Consider the following 26340-nt stretch of genomic DNA (forward strand, 5'->3'; position numbering starts at 1 on the left):
TAGCATTCCAGGAAAGGACACTGCCAAGAGATTAAGGTCCTGTTTAGATTCAGAAAGTGTTTCATCTCATAATTACAACTTTTTCAAATTTTTATATAAAATATAATAAATAACTCAATTTTTTCAAATCTCAAAATAATAATAATATTAAAAAATAATATTTTAATAATATTTTTTTCAACTTTCATCTTTAATCTAAAACCATCTCATCTCATCTCTAAATTCATGCTAGAGTTTAAGCCCAATGCTTTTAAACAAATGACTATCAACATATTCAGTTCTGCTAGCCAATGATAAATTTTGTTAATTATTGTAGAGCACACCGGTTCTTTGCCATTATGGTACTAATGGTCATTTCTTGTTAAAATATAAAATGAGCATGGGAGTGATGGATTCAAGAATTGCTTTTTGATATTTTTTTCCTTGATGCCAGCCACTATCTTGATAGCTTGTGCTTCCATGGAACTTGCAACATAGAAGAAAATGCAAAACAGTAGCAAAATAACCCCATACATTTGAGGCAAGTTCTCCCTCTGCAAATAAGTGGTCATGAACAGATTCAATCTTATGAGAATGTTTACAACAATAGCACTTCGAGACTATAGGACTACCATACCCTTTAACAACTGAATCCACTGGCACAACTCCAAAATGTAGTTTCCAACCAAAATTTGAGATTTTTAAAGGAATTTTCTTATTATAGCCTGCCAAGCAGACTTTAATGAAAGAGATCCATCAAGAGAATGCTGCCAAACCCTTTGTTCCAAACCAGATTTTAATGGAATTGGATGAATTAATAATCGATTTCCAGATATAGGAGTGAAAACATTTGATCCTTAATTGTAAAAGATCACATTTTGATTTTATATACTTGTTCTGTACAAATAAAGCCCATAAAGATCAGTCTGAATGAAGAATCTGTCATGCCAATTTGCAGTAGTGCTTGAAGAAGATCATTTAAGTTTCTCAATCCCAATCCTCCCTCTTCTATTGGCCGACAGATCTAATCCCAAGAAATCCACTTCCTTTAACCACGCCCTTCATAGTCACCCACAAAAAAAGGATGAAAAAATATGTTGTATATGCTGTATAACTCTCTTGGGAGTATTAATTCATGAGAGGATGTGAATAGGTATGGTGAATAAAATATGTTTTAGCAACACAAGTCTATTTCCAACTGATATTATTTTTCCTTTCCACCTAGCTACCATATTTTTCACCTTTGTTAATAAAGTTTCAAACATATATAGCCATAGGAAGCTTCTTATAATGCAGAGGAGAGGAGCAGTACCCAACTATGTCATTGGAAGAAATCCTCCCTGAATCAAGTAATGGCAGAGATAATAGCTCTCCTTGATCTGGATAGCTTGGGATGAACCAAAAACTTATTTTTATGAGGGTTTATTAATTGGCCAGATGCTCTCTGGTACGTAAGCTGTTAAGAAATCAAAAGAGATTATTCAAACTTCTCTTAGTCCCATTTGTGAAAATTAGAATGTCGTCCGCAAATAGCAGACGAGCGACAGGTAAGCATCCCTTGAAATCTTTATAGGGCAAAGTTTTTCCATTATTCAACAAATTAGAAATTAATCTCCTTAATGTTTCCTTACTTAAAATAAAAAGCAGAGGTGATAGTTAATGAAACTGAAAATTTTGGCTCTAAGAAACGTTGTTGTACAAGAGTTATCTAGTTATCTAAGAGGCCAAAAGCTTGAAGCACCAGGGATGAGAAATTCATGGCCTAACTTATCTCATAAAACCAGTTCAACAAGAGATGATTGCTCATTTCTTATAAACATGTCCAAGACCTTATCAACAGACAATGTGATATTATTCCTCAAGAGATAGTATTTCTAATTCACCCTATTAAACACTATATCCATATCAATCTTGAGAATCAGATTTCCACCCACAGATTTCTTTGAAATACTTGATATGTCAAATCAATATTTTCAGTAATCTGTATCCCACTGACAGATGCGCCTTGGTTGATGGAGATGAGTTTAGGCAATAAAGCTGAAAGTCTCTTTGCAATAATCTTCGAAAAGATTTTATAAGAGACTTGGTAAGTGTATAGGCCTAAATGAGGAAAAGTCCTTAGGTTCATCAATCTTTGGAATAAGAGTGATAACAAATTATTTATAGTAATCTGATCAATTTCCCCCATTAAATAATTCAATAACAGCTTTTAGAAGATCTTGACAAATGATAGACCAGTAGGATGTGTAGAAAGCAGCTGAAAGAATTAGGTCCTCAAGCCAAATCTATGGGGATGGAAAATATTGTTTCCTTTAGTTCTTCTAGAGACGGATTGGCCATCAACATTTTGTTAACTTCCGAAGTAACTAGAGGGATTTGGCAAAGAAATCTTCAGAAAAATCAACCCTTGACCAATTTTTTGAAAAAAAATCAACAACTGCCAAGTGGATTGAAGTTTATTTGTTATGGTATTTCCATCAGGCAAGGTTAAGAAAGATACAGTATTCCTCTTATTTCTTTTAAAATGCAAACTTTGTATTTCTATCACCCTCTTGCAATGAAGAAACTCTCGATTTTGCTTCCAATTCACTTCTTCTACAGCAAAGCTTCCTTGTAATTGTGTTGAAACTCTTTCAAATTTGACTCAGCTGAGTGGGAATGGTTATTTTCAAGAATGTATTCCCATTCTTGAATTTGATCCCTTAGAACATCTAACTTCTTAAAAATATTCCCAAAAATTTGGGCATTCCAGCTTCTCAATGCAAACTTTAGCCTTTTAATCTTAAAGGTAAGCTTATGTAATCCTTTACATTTACAACCAACCTCCCATGAACTCTTTACAGATGAGATTTGAGTGAGATAACCACATCCATTGGAATTTAAATTAAGAATGACCAGCTCTTCCACCAAGATGTTCTGAATTAATATAGGGGAATGATTTGAACAAGTTCTTTCTAAATGTTTTAAAGAGAATGAGGGGAATTCTGATAACCAATTACTACTGACTAAGGCCTAATCTGATCTCTCCCAAATTCTCCTCTCCTCTTTATTGATATACCATGTGAATTTTGAACCCACAAATGGCATATCCATTAAAGCACAGTTGTCAATAAAATGAGTGAAGTACAATTTAGAAGCAAATGAAACATAAACACCACCCAAGCTTGGTTCATGTTTGCAAGCTTAAGATAACCATCGGGTTTTCAACACCCTCAATGTCCCAATAATATTTGCAAGCTTAAGATAACTTTGTATGGCCTCAAGCATGCACCCCGAGCTTGGTTCTCTCGTATAAGAAACAAGTTTATTGATCTTGGCTTCTCTGGCACCAGGTCTGATTCCTCTTTATTCATCTACAAATCGGATTCAGTCATCACTTGAATTCTTATTTACGTTGATGATATATTCATCCCAAGTTCAAGTTCTGCTGCTATTTCTCACTTGCTGAATGCTTTTAAGCATGACTTTGCTGTCAAAGACTTAGGTCCTCTGCATTTCTTCTTTGGTATAGAAGCAATTTCATCCAATAAAGGTATACTTCTCTCTCGGCACTGTTATACACGATATTCTAAAAATGGACAAGTATGCTTGTAGCCAAACCTGTGTGTACACCTATGGCTACTACCACCAGCCTATCTGCCTTTGAAGGATAAATTCTCGACGACCCAACTCTCTATAGAAGCCCGATTGGTACTCTCCAATTTCTAATGATATTTCTCACTTGTTGAATGCTTTGAAGCATGACTTTTCTGTCAAAGACTTAGGTCCTATGCATTTCGTCTTTGGTATAGAAGCAATTTCATCCAATAAAGGTATACTTCTCTCTTAACACTGTTATACACGATATTCTAAAATAGGACAAGTATGCTTGTAGCCAAATCTCTGTGCATTCTCATGGCTATTATCACTAGTGTAATGCCTTGGTCTCGGATGGGGTCGGAGATTTACCAACCGTCACCTAAGATCATATCTCACAGTATAGATATAATCTCCAATATTTTAATTACACATAGATCTCACTGTTTTAACTCAACTACTCCAACTAATTAACTAGGAACACCACAAATTCTTAATATAAATGTCAACCTCTCAACATACCACGTCATCATAACACAACAAATTTACTGAATAAAACTCTTCAATAACCATGGCATCCTTTTGTGCTTAATCCACTATGCTCATATAGTCTTACCCATGCTTTCTATTATTGATCCTTAGACGAAACATCCAAAATATCTGAAAATATTGTAGAGATAATGTGTGAGTTATCAACAAAAGGGAACATATACTAGTATGTAAACATGAGTCTTTTCACAGGGTTTAGAATGCAGAAATAAAACATTTTAGTTTCAATATACAGATCTCAAAAACGTGTTATCAGGATATCAGAGCGACATTTCAAACTGTTCATATTAACCTTTGGCATAACATGACTGAATATCATCATCTTATCCTATCGTATCGTATCATATCACCATATCATATCAGAGACCATGTTTAACCCTTGTGGTAGGGTTGTGCTATCCCTGGTGGCCAAACCAGATAGTATCAGAATGTGAATCTTCCCCTTATTCATTCTCAAAGTCCCGAGTGTGCACACAAGAAAGACCACATAGAAAAATTATTTTATTTCTAAAGTGGGTGCACTCATATAAGAGATATTGATACCAACTATAGAATCAAAATCATCGTATCAGAATTCGAAACAGAATCAAAATGTCATGACAAAAGTTTTTTAGATGCCATATCATATCAAACAAAGTGCTGAACATATTCATATCATTTTCATATATCAAAACAGATTTAGAGCATCTTCATATAACAAGTACAAATTTTTAATTTTCATATTTGCTCTTTTTGCACAGTTCAGAAACAAAATGCTAAACTTTTTGCTTATGTCTACACCAGTCATGTTAGAAAATATTTTATCTTTTATACATATTTCATAAGTAATGCAGAATACATAACTGAGGTTGTTTTCACATTTCTTTTCAACACATATTATGCATATTTTTCACAAATTAACCTCATATCATTTTCTTTTTATACAAACTCTAGTATAGAAACCCCGCTTACCTGGACCTTTTAACTTCTCTGAATTTCTCACAATAATGCTAAGGGAATATCAATCATTACGTTTCACATTTCTTTTCAAAACATATCATGCATTTTTTTCACAAATCAACCTTAGATCATTTTCTTTTTATGCAAAGTCTAACATAAAAACTCCGCTTACCTGGACCTTTTAATTTCTCTGAATTTTCTCACAATAGTGCTGTAAGACCTAGCCCACTGCCAAGCCCAGGCCCGTGGAAGCGTTTCTAGAACACATTGCATGGTTTCGCACCCATTGGCCATTTTCATACATGCCCTTTCATCCTCTTCCTCTAGGTTTTAATCTCTTTACTATTTATATATTATATGTATATGTGTTAAACATCCTCAACCCTAGTTTATGTGACGCTCGTCCTCCTCTTCACAAAAGGTCAACCGAGAGCTCCACTTCACTACGCTAGCAAGGAACCTTGCCGTCAACCACAACTTCCATCACCGAAACAAAGCCACACCTGCAGCCACCCCAACCCCTCAGTGCCACCTACTGGGGCTCACCTGCGTCCAACGGTGTGCACCATAACACCCTTAGCCATTGCTCATCCACACGAAATCAAGAGCCACCCTCACCTCACGGAAAGCTTTGTTCCCACACCAAGAAACAGAGGAGTGTTTCTCCTCCACCGTGAGCCATCAACCTGCCAACCCATGGCGCCTGCCGTCATCCATCACCTCCCAGTCCGCTGCGCGCCACCTCAGCCTCTCGATAAGCCACCAACCTCCCTCGCCGTATCTCCCTCATTTGGTTGCTCTTCCTCTGTCTTTTCTCTCACTTTAGCTCCCTCTCCCTCATTTCCAGCACCCACTCTCTCTTTCTCTCTCTCTTTCTCTCTCTCTCTCTATGCAACACCGTCGGAAAGTCATCACCACCTCAGTCCAATGTCCATCGCGCTCCCACAGTGCCTCTGCCTCGATTTTTTTTTTTTTTTTTTCCGTGGGTATGTCCCTACCGTCACTCACGTTTTGCCTCTACTGGTTTTTAGTTTTGTTGTTGATAATAGTTACTTAAAAGGGGAACTGTGTGTGTCTCGGGTAACTGGTAGATGAAGGGTGTTATTACCATTTTGCCCTTTTTGTTTAGAACATCAACTAAGTTTGTATTTTCATAATTGAAACGTTAGCTGCATGTGATTTTTATTTTTTAGACTTAGGCACATGTGGGTTTATTTTGTTAAGTTGGTATTTTTATGAGACTGATATTTTTTTATCGGAATGGTTATTAAGTAAATACTGATAAATTTTTGGAATGATCAGTAGGTGCAAAATCTTATTTTTAAATCCTTTTAAAAGAATATTTATTATTATTATTATTTAAACAAAAGTATAATTTTCTACTTATAATGATTTTGATATAGTTGTGTTATTTAGTATTATAAATTATAGTAAGATCTCAATCGTAAATAGGTTAGAATTTAATGTACGGGCATGTTAGAGGGGTGAGATGAGAATTTTGTGTTTTGTTTGAGAGTTTAAAATATTATGTTTTAATATTATTATTGTTTTGGGATTTGAAAAATGTGAATTGAGATTTAAAAAAGTTGAATTGTTTATTATATTTTATATGGAGATTTGAAAAATATGTAATAACGAGATGAGATGAGATGATAATTTTTTGTCTCATCCCACCCCAATGGTATTTTAAGAATAATGAAAATTTTGGGTTTTGAGGAATTAAAAATATGTTATTTTAGAAGTTTAGGCTTGGATATCGAAATACGAGATTGATTGGAAATTTATGAAAATTTACATGATTATCTTATAGGTGACGACTAATTTTGTTCGGCATTGTTGAGGAAGTTTTCGAAAAGTTAAGAACTCTAGGTAAATGGGGCTTCTATGCTAGATTTGCATAAAAAGAAAAGAACTGAGATTGGTTTGTAAAAATGTGTATTTTGTTTTAAAAAGAAAAGGTGGAAAACAAGCTCAATATATGTTTGCATTCACTCATGAGATGTGTATGAAAGAGAAAATAAATTCTTTTGACATTAATAGTGTAGACATGAGCAATATTTGACATATTTCTAAAATGTGCAAAAGAGCAAATATTATATCTGTGAATTTTTTTTCTACATGTGATATGAAAATGATTTGGATCTGTTTTTGACCAAATGGAAATGAAATGAATATGTTTAGCACGTGGTTTGATATGACATGGATATGAAAAACTTTTGGAATATTTACTTGTTTTGATTCTGATTCTGAATATATTCCGATATGATGATACTGGTTCACATGATATGGTTGGTACCAACCTGATATAATATGATATGAGTGCACTCATTTTGGAAACAAAATGGTCTTTTATTTATTTTTTTCTGTGTGCACACTCGAAGCTCCGAAATTGAAAAAGATGAAGTTTCACAATATGATATTGCCTGATTTGGCTACAGGGGATAGCACAACCCTACTACGGGGGTTAAATATAGTATATGATATGTTATAATAAGATGAAGATGTGCAGTTATGTTACGCCAAAGCAACTTTGAATATGAAAATGGTATTTGGATATGAAAATAGTTTATGAATATGAAAATATTGAAAAGTCACTCAGATTTCTTTCTAATAATACGTTTTGAGATGTGTACATGAAAATGGAATGTTTTGCTCCTGCATACTAAAATTTCTAAAAAGGGCTCATGTTTACATACTGGTATATGTTCTCTACTTACTGAGTTGTGGATGACTCACCCCTTATCTTCATTATTTTTCAGATGACATTGATTACTTAGCTGGGCGTTAAGATTATAAATTGGAGCTTGGCTAGATATGGATAAAAGGTCGAGTACCTAAGAGTACCATTGTTAGTAGGAGGATTTAACTTGAGTATTTGAAATACTTTGTGTTGTTTGGACCTATTGAGATCTAAATATGTATCGTTTTATTTCGTTGAGATTATTGGGAGATTGTGGACTCTCTTTTAGTTTATGTTATTTTATAATGATAAATTATGGAGTTTGTATTATGGTTATTTAGAAAATATGAGATTGTGTACTATTTATGAAATCCTTAGAGTTTTAGATGCTTGGAGAGACAAGTTTGTAAGTGACAGGTAGTAATTCTCGGACTCTTCCGGGTACTGGGCGTTACAAGTGCCAAGGGAATATCAATCATTACCTTTCAAATAGTCACGTAACTTGTGTAAATTTTCAATTGAACACATACTTCGTAATTAAAACATCAGATATAAAAATCTATATAATTTTCTTAATGTTCAAAAATTCTCGGAACCCTAACATATCGTCACTCTCCATAATACCATGATATCCATTTATTTTCTCCCACTAATCGATTAAAATCTAAAATATTCTCCACCCCAACATCTATTTCTCTTGATTTTTATCATAGGCAATAATCATAAATACTAAATTCTGTGGTTAACACTGACTTGGAAATGGGTATTTTTGTAAGAGATATACTTTAGCCACAAAATGATTACACAAAAGTAAACCCACAAACTGATGTGGCTTTATGAAGTATGTTAGATTCTAAAGTTACTTTTATTGTAAAGTAAATCTAACGAATCACATGAAACCATATCAGTTTGGTTTATTTTTGTGTACTCTCTTTGTATATAAAACACTTCTCTTTTTGTAAATCTTGCCTTAAACACATCATTGGTATTTCACATACAAGTTTTACATTTTGTAAGGGAGGTTAGCCTTACCGAGGATAATGGAGCTTTGGTGCGTTTCCGGCGATGGTGAGTAGTGGTTGCATGAATTCACTAAATTTGAATATTTAATCTCACTCAAGTAGTTGCATGATCTTAAACCCACTCGAGAAACAAACGATTTATTTTAAACCAATTGATCATTATCTAACTTATTATAACTACATACGTATAGAACTTTTGTGGATATAGTTGTTCTTTTTCTTGCCCTTATATCAAGTATATTTTACATTTTACACGTGTCAGTTGTATAGTACTAAATACATTAGTTTTATTTATTTATTTATCTGTCCAGAGTATAAATACTTTGTGAACTACATTATTATCTTTTGACACATCATAAATAATATTCCTGAGGTCTTTTACCCAAGCCATCAAGAACCTTCTGCCTGCTAGGATTTTACTCTTGTTATGGTATCAGTCGCTTTTCTTCCATGGCGCGGACTCATTCTTCTCTTTCAGATGATGCTACGAGCCATTTTTTCCTCCACCCAAGTGACAATCCTGGTGTTGTCTTGGTTACTCAACCCTTAATCGGAGACAACTACCACACATGGTCTCGATCTATGAACATGGCTCTCTCAGCCAAGAACAAGTTAGGTTTGTTGATGACTTCGTCGTTGAACCTTCAGATCAAAACGATCATTTGCTTTCTCCATGGCTATCCTGCAAAAATATGGTGATATCTTAGTTTCTTAATTCTATTTCGTCCAATATATCTGCTAGTATTTTATATATTTTTACTGCGAATGAGATCTAGTTAGATCTAAAGGAACGTTTCTCTCAACAAAACAATCTAAGAATTTTCCAATTACCAAAATCCATTTACTATTTCTCAAAGAAAACTTTTAGTGAGCACTTATTTTACTGGCCTGAAAGCCCTTTGGAATGAGTTTGTAAATTACAAACCTATTCCGACTTGTTCTTGTGGAGCTGTGCACATGTTGAATACTTATGTTCAACAAGATCATATTCTACAATTTTTAATGGGTTTGAATGAATCGTTTTCCTCTACAAAAGCTCAAGTCTTGCTAATGAAGCCTATGCCTTCTCTAAATAAAGTGTTTTCTTTTGTCTTACAAGAAGAGCAACAATGAGAAATTTCAATTGTCTCTTTTCCCTCTGATGGCTCACATGCTTTTGTTACCAAGAGTGATGATTCTAAATCTGCGAAGGCCTTCTTGAAGAAGGAATGACCAATGTGTAAGCATTGTGGAATTATTGGTCATATTATTGACAAATGCTATAAGTTACATGGGTTTCCACCAGGATACAAGCCAAAACAGAGGTAACAGTCTATTGCCAATCAAGTTGTCCATAGCGACAATAATTCCTCGGCTACATCTCCCTTTTCCTTAATTGAGGCTCAATATCAACAACTCTTGTCTATGTTTCACCCTCAAAACACCTTTGTTGACCCTACTCATGTTGTTAATGTTGTAGCTTCAACTTCTACATTTTCTGGTATTTTTTGCCTCACCACTTATACAATAATATCCACTCAGTATTTTTGTCTCTTAAATCCAATATGTTTAGCCCTAATTGTTGGATTCTTGACACGAGAGCTACATATCATGTAGTTCATTCCATCAATTATTTTTCTTCCATTACATCTACTTTAATACTTGTGTTAAGCTTCCTAATGGTCAATCTATGTCTGTTACATACATTGGTACTGTTTGTATTTCAAAACATGTTGTTCTTCATGTTGTTCTTTTTGTTCTTTCTTTTACTTTCAGATTAATTTCCATCAGCAAGCTTACTAAGTCACACACTTGTTGTTGTTGTTGTTTTTTTTTTTTTTTTTCCTGATATGTGTTTTATTTAGGACCTGATTCATTGGAGGCTAATTGGAGTGGGTAAACAGCAAGGAGGACTTTACATACTGCAATCACTAGGCTTTTCTTCTTCTACTAAGCTTTTTTCATATGTTTGTTCTGTATCTACTAAATACTCTTTGTTTGAGACTTGGCATAACATACTTGGTCATCCCTCTATTTCAATGATGAAGTTTCTTAATAAGTTTGTTCCTCAACTAGTTGTACCTAATACTCCATGTATGATTTGTCCTTTGGCCAAAAAGAAGAAATTACCTTTTCCTAATAATAACCATTTTTCTACTTCCCCTTTTGACCTTATTCACTGTGATGTGTGGGGACATTTCTCTATTTCTATTTTTGAAGGTTACAGATTTTTTTTTATTTATTTTTATGATTTTCGTACTACTTGGATCTTGGATTTATCTTTTTAAAAGTAAATTTGAAGTGCCATTACTTAAAAGTTTTTTCAAGATAGTTAAAACACAATTTCATACCAAAAGAAAATACAAAGGTGTCATTCATCAACACAGTTGTGTTGAGACTCCTCAACAGAATTTTGTGTAAAGAAAACATCAATATATTCTTAACATAGCACGAGCATTGTTGTTTCAGTCTCATTTTCCTATTAAAATTTGGGGTGATGCTGTTTTAACAGCCACTTAAATTCTTAATAGGTTACCTACTCATCTTTTAAATCATAAATCTCCTTTTGAGACTTTATTCCATATTACTCATTCCTATGATCATCTAATAACTTTTGGATGCTTGTGTTTTGTATCTACCTTACAAAGATCTTGCACCAAATTTGATCCCAAAGTTTGTGCTTGTATTTTCTTGGCTATCATTTTGGTATTAATAGTTATAAATTTCTTGACCTTAATACCAATCAGTGTTTTGTATCTAAACATGTCATCTTTCATTAACATGTTTTTCCTTTCAAATACTAGAAGTTTCTTCCTCTTAATCATATTCCTTCTTCAACTACATGCATTCCTTTACCTCATCAATCTTCAACATTAGATTCTTTTACTGTGCCTTTAACAGACCATGATACTTCTTCTGTTGACATACCTTAGTTTTCTACCAATTTTGATAATAATTTTGATAATTCTTCCTCCCCAATACTCCCTCGGAGATCAACCAGAATGAGAAGAGCTCTTAGTTATTTTGCTGAATTTCTATTGCAATTCTTCTTCTTCTGCACACTCTGCATCAATTTCTACAACAGGTTATTCCTTTCCTTTTTCATCTTATATCAAGTATGACATATCTCATTCCCTTTCCTATGATCGGTTATCTCTCAATCATAAATCATTTGCTTTATCCATTACTGCTGATATTAAACCTGAGTTTTACCATCAAACGCTCAAACACTCTCACTGTAGAGATGCTATGACTGCTGAGATTAAAGCCTTGAAAAAAAATAATATATAAACTGTTATTTCTTTACCTCCTGGAAAACAACCCATTAGTTATAAATGGGTTTACAAGATTAAGTATCGTGCTGATGGTTCTATAGAACGATACAAAGTAATGTTGGTTGCTAAGGGTTACATTCAAAAGGAAGGTTTGGATTATTCTGAAACTTTTTTACTAGTAGCTAAAATGACTACTATTAGAATTTTATTGGCTATTGTTGTTGTACAAAATTGACATCTTATTCAGATTGATGTCAACAATGCCTTTTTGCATGAGGATTTATTTGAAGAAGTATATATATGAAACTGCATCCTAGTTTCCACATTAAAGTTGGCTCCAAAGTTTGTAAGTTGAATAAATCCCCCTATGGTCTGAAACAGGCTTCATGCTAGTGGTTTTCCAAATTTTCCACTTCTCTCCTTGATTTGGATTTTAATTAATCCAAAACTGATTATTCTCTTTTTATCAAGACTTGTGGTTCTTCCTTCATTGCCTTTCTTGTTTATGTAGATGATATTTTGATTGCTAGCAATGATGTGTAGTCTATTGAGCATTTGAAATCCTTACTTGATGATAAATTCAAACTTAAGGATCTTGGTAAGCTTAAATATTTTCTTGGGTAGGAGGTGACTTGATCTTCTCATGGCATTTCATTATGTCAAAGGAAGTATGCACTTGAGATTCTCCAAGATGTTGGTTTCCTTGCATCTAAACCTATTTTCTTTTCCAATAGAGCAAAATGTGAAGTTGAGCGAAGATGATGGTTAATTGCTTCCAGATCCTACTGTTTTTCCCAGGCTTATTGGTAGGCTTCTCTACCTTACACTTACAAGGCCTGACCTGTCTTACTCAGTGCATAGACTTAGTCAGTATATGGCTCAACCCAGGTAGGCTCATTTAACAGCAGCCTATCGCATTTTACAATATGTGAAAGTACTTCTGGTCAGGGTCTTTTATTTCTAGCTTCTAGTTCCCTATAGTTAAAGCTTTTTCAGATTCAGATTGGGCTTTTTGTCCTGATAGTCGTCGGTCTACAAGTAGATATTGTATTTTTCTTGGAGATTCTTTGGTGTATTGGAAATCAAAGAAATAGGTTACTGGTCTTCAGCTGAAGCTAAATATCGTTTAATGGCTTCTACCATTTGTGAAATTGTTTGGCTTCTTACTCTCTTATATGACTTTGGTGTAACTCATTCTCACAGTGCTAAATTATTTTGTGATAGTCAGGATGCTTTACATATTGCTGCCAACCCAGTTTTTCATGAAAAAACAAAACACATTGAGCTGGACTTCCACTTCATCCGTGAAAAAATTCAAGCTGGAATCATCAAGACTTTTCATCTTGCTTCTCAACGCCAACTTGCTAATGTTCTTACTAAACCTTTGGGTTATCAACAGTTCATCACTTGATTCCCAAGATGGGAGTTCATTCAATTTACTCTCCATCTTGAAGGGGGTATCAAGTATATTTTACATTTTACACGCGTTCGTTGTATTTTTTTAAGAAAACGACGGTACCCCAATTTTAGTGATAGCCCTCACTTGTGGTGAAGGAATACCGTAATTACATATTGACAATTGGGGGTTACACATATTAAAAAATAAAAAATAAATAAAGCCAGGCATCCAGACTAACTAGAAGAAAACTAAACACCATGCAACACATCACAAAACAACAAAAATAAAAAAAACGACAATGATAAAGATAAACCAAAATAATAAAAAAAAGGCAAGAAACACAAACATGTAACCAAACCTGTTATTTCTTACGAAGAACGTGTAAACTAGCTTTATCCATATAAACAGCTCCCATAATATCTTTCGGTAAACTGTGAGTGGACTCAAAAAAGCCTCCTTACCACTAGAACCCAATTTGACAAGTATGTCGGTTATGCAATTCGTTTCTTGAAAAGAGTGGGAGATCCATATCACCATTGAGCTCGCCATCATTTTAGCTTGTTTTCAGTAAACCTGACTCCTCATGGAACAAGCCCACCTTTATCCTACTATTGAGCCACAAGTTTAGAATCAGTTTTCACTTTAACATGAGTTATATTCATCCGTGCACAAATGATTAGACCATCCAATAACGCTCAAATCTCAGCAATATTATTTGAACTAATGTCGTAATGTTTATTAAAAGCACAAATCCCACCCTTCTTATCTCTAAGAATTCCCCCAACTCTGCTTCTTCTTGGGTTCCTGATGCTACTACCATCCATTTTTAGCTTCATAAAGTTCTGTGTAAGCCGCATCTATTGCAGAAATTGAACTTCATTTTTCCTTAGATGCATAGTCTGTAAGCCGAGTTTCTATAAGATAGCACCATTTGAAGTCTCGATGAACTTTTTATTCAATTTAGTATATAAGACTTGAGCTAGGAAGTGCTTGATTTTATTGTAAACTTGCTCCCTGAATCCATAATCTCTTCCATGCGAGCTTTGCATTGGAAAGTCCAGAGGAACCAATTGATAATAGACGGTAGAATACTGACCACCACATTGATATGAGAACCGCTTGAGCCTTAGATAACCACTGATGTATTCTCCCCTCCCCCCCCCCCCCCTCAATTCCCAATTTAAAATCCATCCAGACAAACATGGTAATCTCACCCATCAGAAGTGCATGATCCAAGGACTCATAAGAAGCCACTTTATAACATTCACATTTCGATGCCATAGAAATATTTAATTTCATAATATTCTTGTCAAAAGGCAAGCCGTTATTCATACATTTTCACATAAAAGTAAAATTTTTTTGAGGCAGTAAAGAATTCCATATCCATTTAGTCTACTCCAATTTCTCTTCCTTAGGCCTGCAAACTTTATCTCAAGCAACCCATTTCTTTTTTTCTCTTGCCATCTTTACCATCCAATAAGAAATCTGTAAAAATTTGATTAAGCTTGTGAAGCACACTATGAGTCAATTTAGGCACTGCTAGAAGATGTATAGGAATGCTGCCCAGAACGTGCTTTAATAACACTAATCTACCCCCCTTAGAGAGTAAAGCTCCTTTTGAATAGGCTAATTTCTTATGCACTTTTTGAATTAGAGGCTCAAGGTAAGTAGCACGAACACTACCCGTATATATAGGTGCACCCAAATATAAGCAACGAAATGACCTTTCATGAAACTCGGTAGTAAGAATCCCCATCATCTTACGAGCAGTAGGGGTCTCATTAGCAAAATATATAGCAGATTTAGAATGGTTCACTTTCTAGCCATAAATGATATCATACAGCGTTAAAGTATCCATGCAAGCCTTCAACAAACTCTTAGATCCCTTCAGAAAGATCAAAAGATCATCTGCATATGGAAGATGAGAAATAGTAGGGCATCCTCTATGCGTTTGGAATCCAATGACCTTTCCATTTGCAACACTTCTATTAATTAACTGGCTCAGGACTTCTTCAGCAATAATGAATAAATAAGGTGATAACAAATCCCCTTGTCTCAACCCCTGTGAAGATCTGGAAATAGCCTTTACTAGTGACATTCATTAAAAGAGAGAAAAAAGGAGTTGTGATGCAATTTGATATCAGGTGTCTCCACTTAGCAGAAAAGCCCAAAACATGGAGCACCTCCATAATAAACTCTATTCGAGTTTATCATATGCTTTAGCCATATTTACTTTGATCATCACATTACATCCCCGTACCTTGGCATTCATATTTTGAATCACCTCCTGAGCAAGAGTTATATTTTCATGAGTATTATGGCTTTTGATAGAAGTCTCTTGTTCTTTCGAGACAATTTTTTGAAGTAAAGGATTGAGTCTATTAACTAGAATTTTGGAGAATATTTTATGCACCACTGTGCACAAACTAATGAGCTTGAATTTAGCAAAACTCAAGGGGTTGTTTTCTTTTGGAATAATAACAATAAAAGTGGAGTAAAATTTAGGAAGAGGAGAACCATGAAAGAATTCAGAGGCAGCTTCTAGAAGGTCTTGATAATATCCCAACAATGCATAAAGAAACAAGAATCAAATCCATCAGGTCTCAGACTGCTATCTTCTGGAATGTCAAACAAAGCAGTTTTGACTTCCTCCAATGAAAGGCTTTGGCAAAGAGCAGCATTTTCCTCATCTATGATAATCGATTGAAATAGATCATTCCAATTATCCATATGATGCACCCCTTCTGTGTTAAGAACAGATTAAAAGTAATTAACATCTTCCTCATGAATCTCCTGGGAATAATTGAATTTCGTTCCCTTTTCCAGCATCATATGTTGTAACATCCCTCTATTTCTTCTAGTATGTAGATTTGCATGAAAAAATTAGGAGTTCAAATCCCCTTCTTTTAGCCATTTCATGCGTGATTTCTGCTTGAGAAGAATTTCTTCTTGAAGCAAAAATTGTTCCAACTCCAGTTGCTTAGCCTACAATTATAATTCAAGATTATGCCTTTACTGAGCAATTAATTGAGCCTCAATATTCATGATTTCATCTTCAACATTTTGCACATATAATTCCACCTTGCCAAAAGTCTCTTTATTCCAAGTTCGGAGGATAGGTTTCAACCTTTTTACTTTAGCAGCAAATTTCATGAGGCCTCCCTCATAAATGGGTTGGTTCTAGTTATCTGAGATGACTTTGTAAAAGACTTATGTGTGTAGTACCACATCCTCATGAATCTAAAAATAGGAGGGCCATATCTCATAACTTCCTCTTTGACTTGAATAAGAAGATGACTATGATCAGAACATATCCTAGCTAAGACTTCAATATATAATTCCACCTTGCCAAAAGTCTCTTTATTCCAGGTTCGGAGGATAGGTTTCAACCTTTTTACTTTAGCAGCAAATTTCATGAGGCCTCCCCCATAAATGGGTTGGTTCTAGTTATCTGAGATGACTTTGTAAAAGACTTATGTGTGTAGTACCACATCCTCATGAATCTAAAAATAGGAGGGCCATATCTCATAACTTCCTCTTTGACTTGAATAAGAAGATGACTATGATCAGAACATATCCTAGCTAAGACTGCAATATATAACTGAGGAAAATCCACAAGCAAGCCGTATGAAACTAGAGTACGGTCCAGCTTGGCCCATATACGTGCTTGTTCCTCATGCCCATTACACCAAGTATACTTAGAACCATCAATACTAGGTTCCAACATATTGCATTGAGAAATAAAATTATTAAAATCATCCATAACCACTTGCGGTTTAGCTCTGCCTCCAATCTTCTCAGAATTGCTCCTTAGTGTATTAAAATCACTACATATCAACCATTGATTATTAAGGATGGCGATTTGTTGTAATTCATCCGAGAGAATCCTTCTATCTAAATACCCACAGCTCGCATAAATAAAAGAAACCATGTATGACACATTACCACAATTAATGAAACCTATAATGGCCTGTTGATAAATGGTAACAAGAGAAAATGAAATATCATCCATCTAGAATACCCAAATTTTACCGTGTTTCTCATCGTTGGATATAAAATTTAACCATGCTAGTAGTATTGTAAATACATAATTAGTTTTTTTATTTATCTGTCTATAGTATAAATACTTTGTAAACTTCATTATTATTTTTTGACACATTAATAGAAATAATTTTCCTGAGGTCTTTTACCCAAGCCATCGAGGACCTTTTGTTTGCTAGGGTTTTACTCTTGTTATCTTACAATATTGATTCCCTTAATTTGTAGGAACTGGATGTGTGAAAGCTTGTTAAATTTGCATTGATGGTTGGACCACAAGCAGGCCAGGAGAGAGAGAGAGAGAGAGAGAGAGAGATTTCTACTCAGTTTGGCAATCAAGCATCACATTTAACAGACTTCTTACAGCACACAGTTTATTTATTACTGATAAATGGCAGACCCAAACTGCATTAACACAGTACATACGCAGCCCAAGAGGAAGCTTCACACAACTTATAAAATACATGATCTCACAATGGCAATTCTTCAAACCATTAACTGAAATTCACACTATGGATCTCCACCACACACATGCACGCATATATCTATATATATAATAGAGAACATGATGATGATGGTACTCAAAGTAATTAGTACCATATATGTATGTAAATATTTTGTCATGATCACTTAATCGGTGCAGCAGCGGTACATGAAATACTTCTCCATAGGACGGCGACACTCTGCGCACACTATCCTCTCTGGGATTTCCCCAGTGATCCCAGGAAGGATAAGGCGGTTGCAGTGTTGCGGGGTGTGAAGCTTTCGTAGACGCTCTTTGAATGCTGGCACAAAGCCATTATGTTCAGCAATATCATCTTTCCAGTTTTCGAAGTCTTCCATGGCTTTTAAGGCAATCTCTCCGTTACCTCTGGCTATTATTTCTTCAGGAGTACCAGGTAATCCTCCGCACACTACTGCCCATCCTTTCTCGCTGCCATCAAAGCTAAGCATAGTCATGACCTCCGCCATTATAGGATCGTTTTCGACAGTCTTGCCATTCTGCATTTTGGAGTATAACATACTCTCCAGTCGTGTCCAAAAGAACCATATGAATGTGAGGTCAGGCCAGATCTGACTAAGCTCCTCTTTATTGATAATTAAATTAGTTTTCTGCACCCTCTCCTTCGCATTGCTCTTTCCAACATAAAGAAGATCTAAAGTGATGTTAGCTGCCTTGGCAACTTTTTTTGCTGAGCTTGTGAACTTCCGAATCCACTCGATGTCCTCACCTCCATACAAGCATATGATATTCCCTTTTGCCATCTGATTACCATAATTAGAGAAAGAATATTAATATATGCAATCATATGATACTGTAACTAGTCTTGAGTTACTCAAAACAAGCTACTCTTCCACGCACACATTTTAATCAATAAGGTCATCATAATTTGTGGTTTTTTATCGAGTAAAATTTGCATGATACACACACACACACACGTACAAATACATAATATAGGTGCATGCATGTGTGTGTTGGTGTCCATATGCATATATATGTGACGATGGAGATACCAATTCTATCACTTTTGGATCGATGCCATCGATAAGTAGTGTAAGTCCCCAAATTTCTGTCTTCCATAAAGCTTCCTCTTTCTCAATACTAAAAGGGACAGCCAAACTCCCCCAGATCCACATCATGTGGAGTGCATTGATGGAGACTACCCTTCCTTGTGGATCCAGGGACACTAGAATCGACCTCTTGTTAAAACGCCACACTTCCTTGATATACTTAATAACTGCTGGTTCAATTGTCCAAGGATCAGTCACAGTATACCATGGCATCTTTGTCTGCAACTCCTGGAACTTTTTGACCTTCTCTTGATTTGCATGGGGACTTAACCTATCCACGACTGGGAGCCAGACCACTTCGTATTGCATCTGATGATCTGTCTTCCTCAGTGGGTCTTGGTACAAATGACCAAGAATTGTAATTTCATCATGGGGGATATCAAGATCTGATATGAGCAGTAGCACTTGCTTTCTCTGTAGTACTTCAATATTTACCTGTTTGTGCCAGCAGCCAGCCAACAGGAGAACTCTTAAAACTTTTATTTATATAATTGCAAGTTAAAATAATAAAATTAATGGAGCTTACAATTAGTTAATTAATGAGAAATGGAGTTTCAAAAGCAAACCATTTTCATGGAGGAACCAATCACCAGCTCTTCCTTGGGGTGTAGCAATGCCCTGAGAATCTTCAAATTGTCCAGGTGTAATGTCTCGAAAAGACGGACGAGATTGTGGAAATATTCCAGATGTCTCTTCTCCTCTGCTTCCCACAGTGGACTTTATTTAATTAGGCCATTAATTAATAATCAGGCACTTAAAAAGAATATCACAACTTCAAGAATGAAGAATAATACGTTTCCTTGCAATTGACTCAACTCAACCTCTTTAACAGTTTGATTATCTCAATCCAAATCTTGTAATTAAGCAAAAGAAAGGTCTAGTCTTGGTTCCACATTACATGACGCTGGCCGGTCTCTCTAAAATATGGTACTAATTAAGATATTTTTCCAAAATCTTTGAACTGATTAGCTTGCCTATATTAATATATATTTCATAAGATACAGAGAAATAGATAATCAATGGCCCACCTATATGTTGATAACAGAGAGCGAGTTGGCTCTTAAGATGCTCGTGTATATTGCTGACCTTGTGCGCCAAGCTTGATAGTTCCCATGCCTCTGTGGTTAATGCTGTACTGTTCCTAAAATCAGCATAAAGATGATCAGCATGTTTATATGACATACATGCATAGAAAACTGAATGATCAGCTTGATGCATTAAAAACTTGTAACCACCAAGAAATTAATCAAAAGATGTAATCCACGTATTTGAACATCAAAAGTGAGGGTTCATGAATAAAATTATGTATGGGTACCGTCTTTGTTAAAAAAATAAAATAAATAATCGAGCTTTTTGTATCCTAGCCTGCACAACTTACTCCAGCCTCAAACCTATAAGGCTTGAAATCTGTGTAGCGCAAGCCACAATGCTTCGAATGGTCCAATAGGTAGCAGCTGGTAAATGAGCCGTGACAGCCATCACTGCTGGGGTGTCATCCGAAATGAACCGAGATGGAAGTTCCGTGAACTCAACAACGCACGTAGTTACATGCATTATGGCTTTGATTAGTTTATCAAGTGCCTCAAACTGGGGTTTTAGAGAGTTTGAATACTCTATGATGTTGGGCAGCTGCTTGAGGAAAGCCACAGCTTTGGCAAGTGGATTTCTGGTGCAAAGCTGAGCAACGAGCCAGAATTCACCATAATTCACCGCAAAGGCTGCTAGGGATAGAACCACTTTCGAATCCCATGAAAAGCTCGTGAGAGTGTTCAATAATGCCATTGTTGTTGCATGTGCATCTCCACCACCTGAGCACTTGCATGATATCTGGCGTCATGAGTGAATATATAGAAGATGTTAGTTCCTATATATATATATATATATATATATATATATATATATACACTTCGCCAAGAACAGAACCTTTTGTCTAAAAACAACAGTAGAACTAAAGAAAGTAATTAATTTTCTTTTTTTTTTTAATCTTACGTACGAAGTTGTTGGAAAAGCTCGCATTTGGTTGATCATGCATGGCATGCATATATGCATGTCGATCGAAAACTAAAGGAATCATGTGGAGATTTTGTATATATAATATATAAAGGTAAAATATATTTAATGATCAAGAGATCTTGACTGGGGCCTAGAATAAAAATGATCACCTCGCAAGAGATTTTGTATATAAGGTAAGCCAATGATTCAAGAATGTCATCATCAAAACCAGGCGCAGGGACAGTCTTGTTCTCCGTATCCACATGTTCTAGCGTGCCCTATATACACAAAGACAATAAGAAACATAATTAATTATCTTAAACATAATTTGGTTGCAAGTAAAGTATAGCATTAATCATGCAGAAATTATTAAATGCAGAGATTAATAATTAATTATATGTACGTTGAGAACGCCATCAAGGCTGGGAGTGGCACGGCGAAAGATGTCCCCAATGATGTGGAGAATGGGCTTGACATCAACTTCACGACCATCAGGAGCATGGGTTGCCTGGATTTGCTTCATCAATGCATTATCATCGGATAATGCGAACATCCTACGGTCATGATCCTTTAGCACAGTTGGCCTCGTTTTACGAGGAGCTGCTAGGCGCTGTGTGATGCTGGCCATATGTAAAATAAGGAAGGAAGGCAGGGGGAGAGCAGGGATATAGTACTTAATATTTGGTTTGTGTGTGTGGATTTTGACGTGCCCAATCTTGGCTATATATATATAGAAGAAGAAGAAGGGGCAGGCCGTAGGGAATAAAGCAACAACACTATTATTAGTGCTGATGAACATATGTACCTTGCTTGTGAGGGGAGTCTAAACAAAGCTAAAGCCACGCTAGGTCGATAAGGCTATCCACTTATGGTGGACCCTAATGAACTTTGTTTTAATTGCATGCAGCATAAAGTGAGCTTAATTTCTAGAATTTCCTTCATATATTATTGGGTGGGGCAAGCTAGCTAAGAGAGTTTTACTTTCTGACATCATCAAGGCCATGTCACCATCCTTACCTCACTCTTTAATTTGGGGCTAAATATTTATATTATATATATGTTCAGTACTGCTCAAGTCATTATATATATATATATATAAAAGAAATGATGTTTACAATCATGAAGTGTGTAAGTACGTGTAATCTCTTTTTAAAAAAATAGCAAATGCGAAATAAATATGAAAAAAATAATTAATTTTTAATAATAAACCATACTCTTTTTCAAAATGATTACGTGACGTTTATACACTTCACGATCATATGTAGAATTACTCTATATATATATATAACCTTAATAATAATAATTTGTTCCTGAAATTTTCATTCAAAAGCAATATGGACCTTATAATAGTATATAGCCTGCTAGAAAATAAACTAATCAATCTTAAGCGCTGCACTTTGGTGGCAATCATCACTACAACATAAGTGGTTTTTTGGGATGAAAATTTTCAACTAAAAAAATTGTGATTTCATTCCAAAATATTTCTTGAGACGGAAAAAAATCGTCTCCAAGTCGTTCCAATAACAGTGTCCCAAAAGATATTTTAGGGTGAAAATATCAATTTCGTTCCAAAAAATATCTTTTGGGACGAACTTGAACAAAACCGTTCGATCAAAAGTTCAAGATGAATTAGCTATTGTATTATGCATTTCTAAATTTTAAGATGACTTATTAAATCAAATTTTTTTAATAAGAATAGATTGCAAATCAGCTAATGAAGTTTTGATCAAAGATGTAAAAAACTTGGCTGGTAAACAAATATTTGATACATGACAAGCTATATTAAATATTTTTTATTTTGATATTGAACATATTAAGAGAGAATCTAATTATCTTCCTGACTTATTATCTCGAGAATTCTTATAAGGAAAATCATGTTATTTTTAAAGTCAAGAGTAAAGTCTAAATCTACTTACATTAGGCCACCATCTCCTTCCTATCCTTCACCTTATCCTTCTGTAACTCCAAAACCATATATGGTATTGGGAACATTACGACAACCGATTAGGTCATCCTACAGCTAATTCTCACCATTAGCCTCTCCAAAATTATTAACATATTCAAAAGTTGTTTCTCCTTCTTCTACTTCTTCTTAGGTTATTAATCCTCCACTCTTATCTCAACATTCTGCATCCTCTATTATTATTAAGACTCACTAGCATCCAGTATTTTCTATTGAGTGTGAAATCTAGCACTTGTCTGATCCCTAGAAATTACTTGATGTCTTTCTCTTGCCAGAGGCTCTAATTGACATTACGTTTCAAAAAATATTAAGAAAATCCAGCATTTTTATGAGTTTATATTAGTAGACACAGATTCAATTATTCTTTGTGAAATCTCTTATTCTCTTCAACCCTAACATTCTCCACATGCATCTCCAATTATTGTTTTTCATAAAGTTACCATTAAACAAGTCCTCACCTTGGAACAATGTGGAAAAAAATCCTTATTTGACGATAAAATTTTCTCATCCTTATGACCTGTTATATTATGATTATTATGATTACTAGCAAGCATGAACAAAAATATTTTTAACACAAAACAAAATTTTGCGTCATTTCCGGTTTCTCTACTTTGACAAATTAAAAGAAATCAGGACACTCATGCGATCATTTTTACAATGGTGAAATTATTATGGACTTGGACCTCTTCTTCTTCTTCTTATCTATCTCCAAGAAAATTTTAAAATTTTCTCATCACAAAATAATTGTCCACCCGCATTAAAACATTGTCTATCTCTTCTTCTTTTCTTCCTCAAGACAAAATTAAATTGGATTATGAAGTGAGAATATGTCTCCACTTGTATCTCCAATTATTTTCTTTCATAAAGTTATCATTAAACAAGTCCTTACATTAGAACAATGGAAAAAAAATCCTTATTTGACAAGGATATTTTCTTATCCTTATGACCCACCATTTTATGAGTATTACGATTACCAGCAAATATGGACAAAAATATTTTTAAAACAAAACAAAAATTTGTGTCATTCTTGGTTCATCCGCTTTGACAAATTACAAGAAATCATGACACTCCGGCGATGGGTTTTACTATGGTGGGATTATTATGGACCTAAACCTTTTCTTCTTCCTATCCCTTTCCAAGAAAGTTTTAAAATTTTTTCATCATAAAATGATTATCCACCCGCATTAAAACATTGTTCGTCTCTTCTTCTTTTCTTCCTCAAGACAAGATTAAACTGGATTATGAGGTGGTAATTTGTCTCCACTTGCATCTCCAATTATTGTCTTTCATAAAATTACCATTAAACAAGTCCTCACTTTGAAACATTGAGAAAAAAATTTCTTATTTGACAATGAAGTTTTCTCATCCTTATGACCCGTCATATTATAATTATTACGATTATAAGCAAGTATGGACAAAAATATTTTTAAAACAAAACCAAAATTTGAGCAACTTCTGGTTCGTCCACTTTGACAAATTACAAGAAATTAGGACACTTTCGCAATGGTATTTACTATGATGAGATTATTATACACCTGAATCTCCTCTTCTTCCTATCCCTCTCCAAGAAAGTTTTAATATTTTTTCATCACAAAATGATTATCCACTCGCATTAATACATTGTCTGTCTCTTCTTCTTTTCTTCCATTAGACAAAATTAAACTGGATTATGAAGTAGGAATATATTTTCAAACCTCATCTCTCTTTCAATACCATTATGTTCTTAGCCCGCCAAGTCTCCGTCAAATGGTAGAAAAAATATAATTATGATCATGTCGTAAAAATGTTTTCAAGATTACCAAAGCCCCTAAAGTTCTAATCAGCGAAGTAGATTTCAGGCTCAATTAGCATCCATTACTAGCAAGAAAGGCTTGAAAAAAATTAGCTGAGGTAATGTCACAAGTCTCAGACAGCGATGATGAAGAAGACTCACCACTACATCAAGTCATGATCAGGTTATCTCCATCACAACAAGTCACATCATCACCAATGCAACAAACCTCTCATTCTCAAACTCAACAGGCCTCTCCTTCTCATGCCAACTCATCTTTCCATCCAGCACATCTTATGAACTCTCAAGATCCATTTGATCTGGAACTTGCAGATTATGACCTTCAGATTATGATGTGATTCCAGAAAATTATTGATTTCTTAATTATTCAACATGAAAGTCACTTTAAGACAAAACTAGAAGCATTATTGATTAATGTCAGAAGCATTATCTCTCCAGCTCCACCAACGGATAAAGACAAGCAACTTTAGGTGCCCATTATCAAATTACTGTTCACTTCCACTCTGAAGCATTATTAATTGGTGCCACTCATCCATTATCAGCCGACACATGAAGACAAAGTTTTAGGCTTCCATTATTCAATTACTGTGTATAAAGTTACTGTTTTAGTGTCTATAAAAGAAAGTTTGTAAACAAAGGAAGGGAGGCAGAAAAATCTCATCTGAAGACATTCCATTATCTCAATCCTTACTTCCAAAATAATCTCTTTGTGTAAAACTTCCTTCATGTCTTTTGCTTTCAATCCTTCTGAGAATTAATCTCTTTGTAAGTATTATGTTTTTAATAAAGTCAAAGTTATCAGCTATGATTTCTATCTTTTATGTTTATATAATTAATAATTCATGCATATGGTTGGTTATACCGCCTACATATATTGTTTTATGCATATGTCTAGTTATATTGCCTATTATTATATTATAAATTAATTATAATTATAACCTGTGAAACGTTATTTGGTATCAGAGCCATTGACTATTGATATTGTTATATTTTATATTATTGTTATGGAATATTATTTTCCTCATAGCATTGGTTATCAAATCTTTATGATTTAAAATGTTTAGATTATAATACAAGGATTGAATAAAAAATAATGATGGATAAAATAAAAGATCTTAGCAAAAAACAACAATTAATGAAACAAGATAAGAAATCAATGATTAAAAAATATTTAGTCTTTCAAAGTAGACATGCAGCAATAGATGAATGGAATGATCATTGCAATTTCTTACAAGATGAGGTTAAAAGAGTACAGAATCATTTGAGTATCATTGCTTAAAAAAAAGAGTAAAAATTCATTGATATAGGTTTCTAACAACGATAGAATATAGAAAAGAAAATGGAGTATATTGAGAGTCTTGTGTTGATAAGCCATTAAAAATCTGTTGGTTAGCCTGTTTAGGCTAGAAAGCTTTAAGGGAAGTCTCGGTGGTGTTCCCTCAAGATCTTAATCTACTTATTCTCTTTGAATATAGGAAATCCTTGTTTAAAAATCTTGTCTCAATGAATTCTTTATTCATATCTGATTCATCCAGATCCTCTGCTAGTATACATATAGAACCTGATAACATCAATTAAAAAGATT

General features: G+C 34.5%; 1 protein-coding gene across 1 annotated transcript; it reads right to left on the reverse strand.

Moving 5' to 3' along the window:
- Positions 1-17759: 17759 nt before the first annotated feature.
- On the reverse strand, positions 17760-21713 carry LOC121235865 (protein SIEVE ELEMENT OCCLUSION B-like). The gene is made up of 7 exons (XM_041132293.1): positions 21404-21713; positions 21171-21278; positions 20387-20835; positions 20037-20149; positions 19575-19708; positions 18952-19443; positions 17760-18702 (listed from the first exon to the last, which is right to left on the reverse strand). The coding sequence occupies exons 1-7, from the start codon at positions 21626-21628 to the stop codon at positions 18067-18069; spliced, it is 2157 nt and encodes a 718-aa protein (XP_040988227.1). The 5' UTR covers positions 21629-21713; the 3' UTR covers positions 17760-18066.
- Positions 21714-26340: the final 4627 nt, after the last annotated feature.

The sequence above is a fragment of the Juglans microcarpa x Juglans regia genome, chromosome 6D (genome assembly GCF_004785595.1).
Source record: "Juglans microcarpa x Juglans regia isolate MS1-56 chromosome 6D, Jm3101_v1.0, whole genome shotgun sequence".
NCBI classification, from domain to species: Eukaryota; Viridiplantae; Streptophyta; class Magnoliopsida; order Fagales; family Juglandaceae; genus Juglans; species Juglans microcarpa x Juglans regia.

Excerpts from the sequence above, each read along its gene's own strand:
- LOC121235865 (XM_041132293.1), bottom strand. The coding sequence starts at position 21,628 with ATGGCCAGCATCACACAGCGCCTAGCAGCTCCTCGTAAAACGAGGCCA. Across the intron at positions 20,836-21,170 it reads TATACAAAATCTCTTGCGAG|ATATCATGCAAGTGCTCAGG; the intron begins GTGATCATTTTT and ends TCATGACGCCAG. Across the intron at positions 19,709-20,036 it reads TCTCTGTTATCAACATATAG|AGGAGAAGAGACATCTGGAA; the intron begins GTGGGCCATTGA and ends TGTGGGAAGCAG.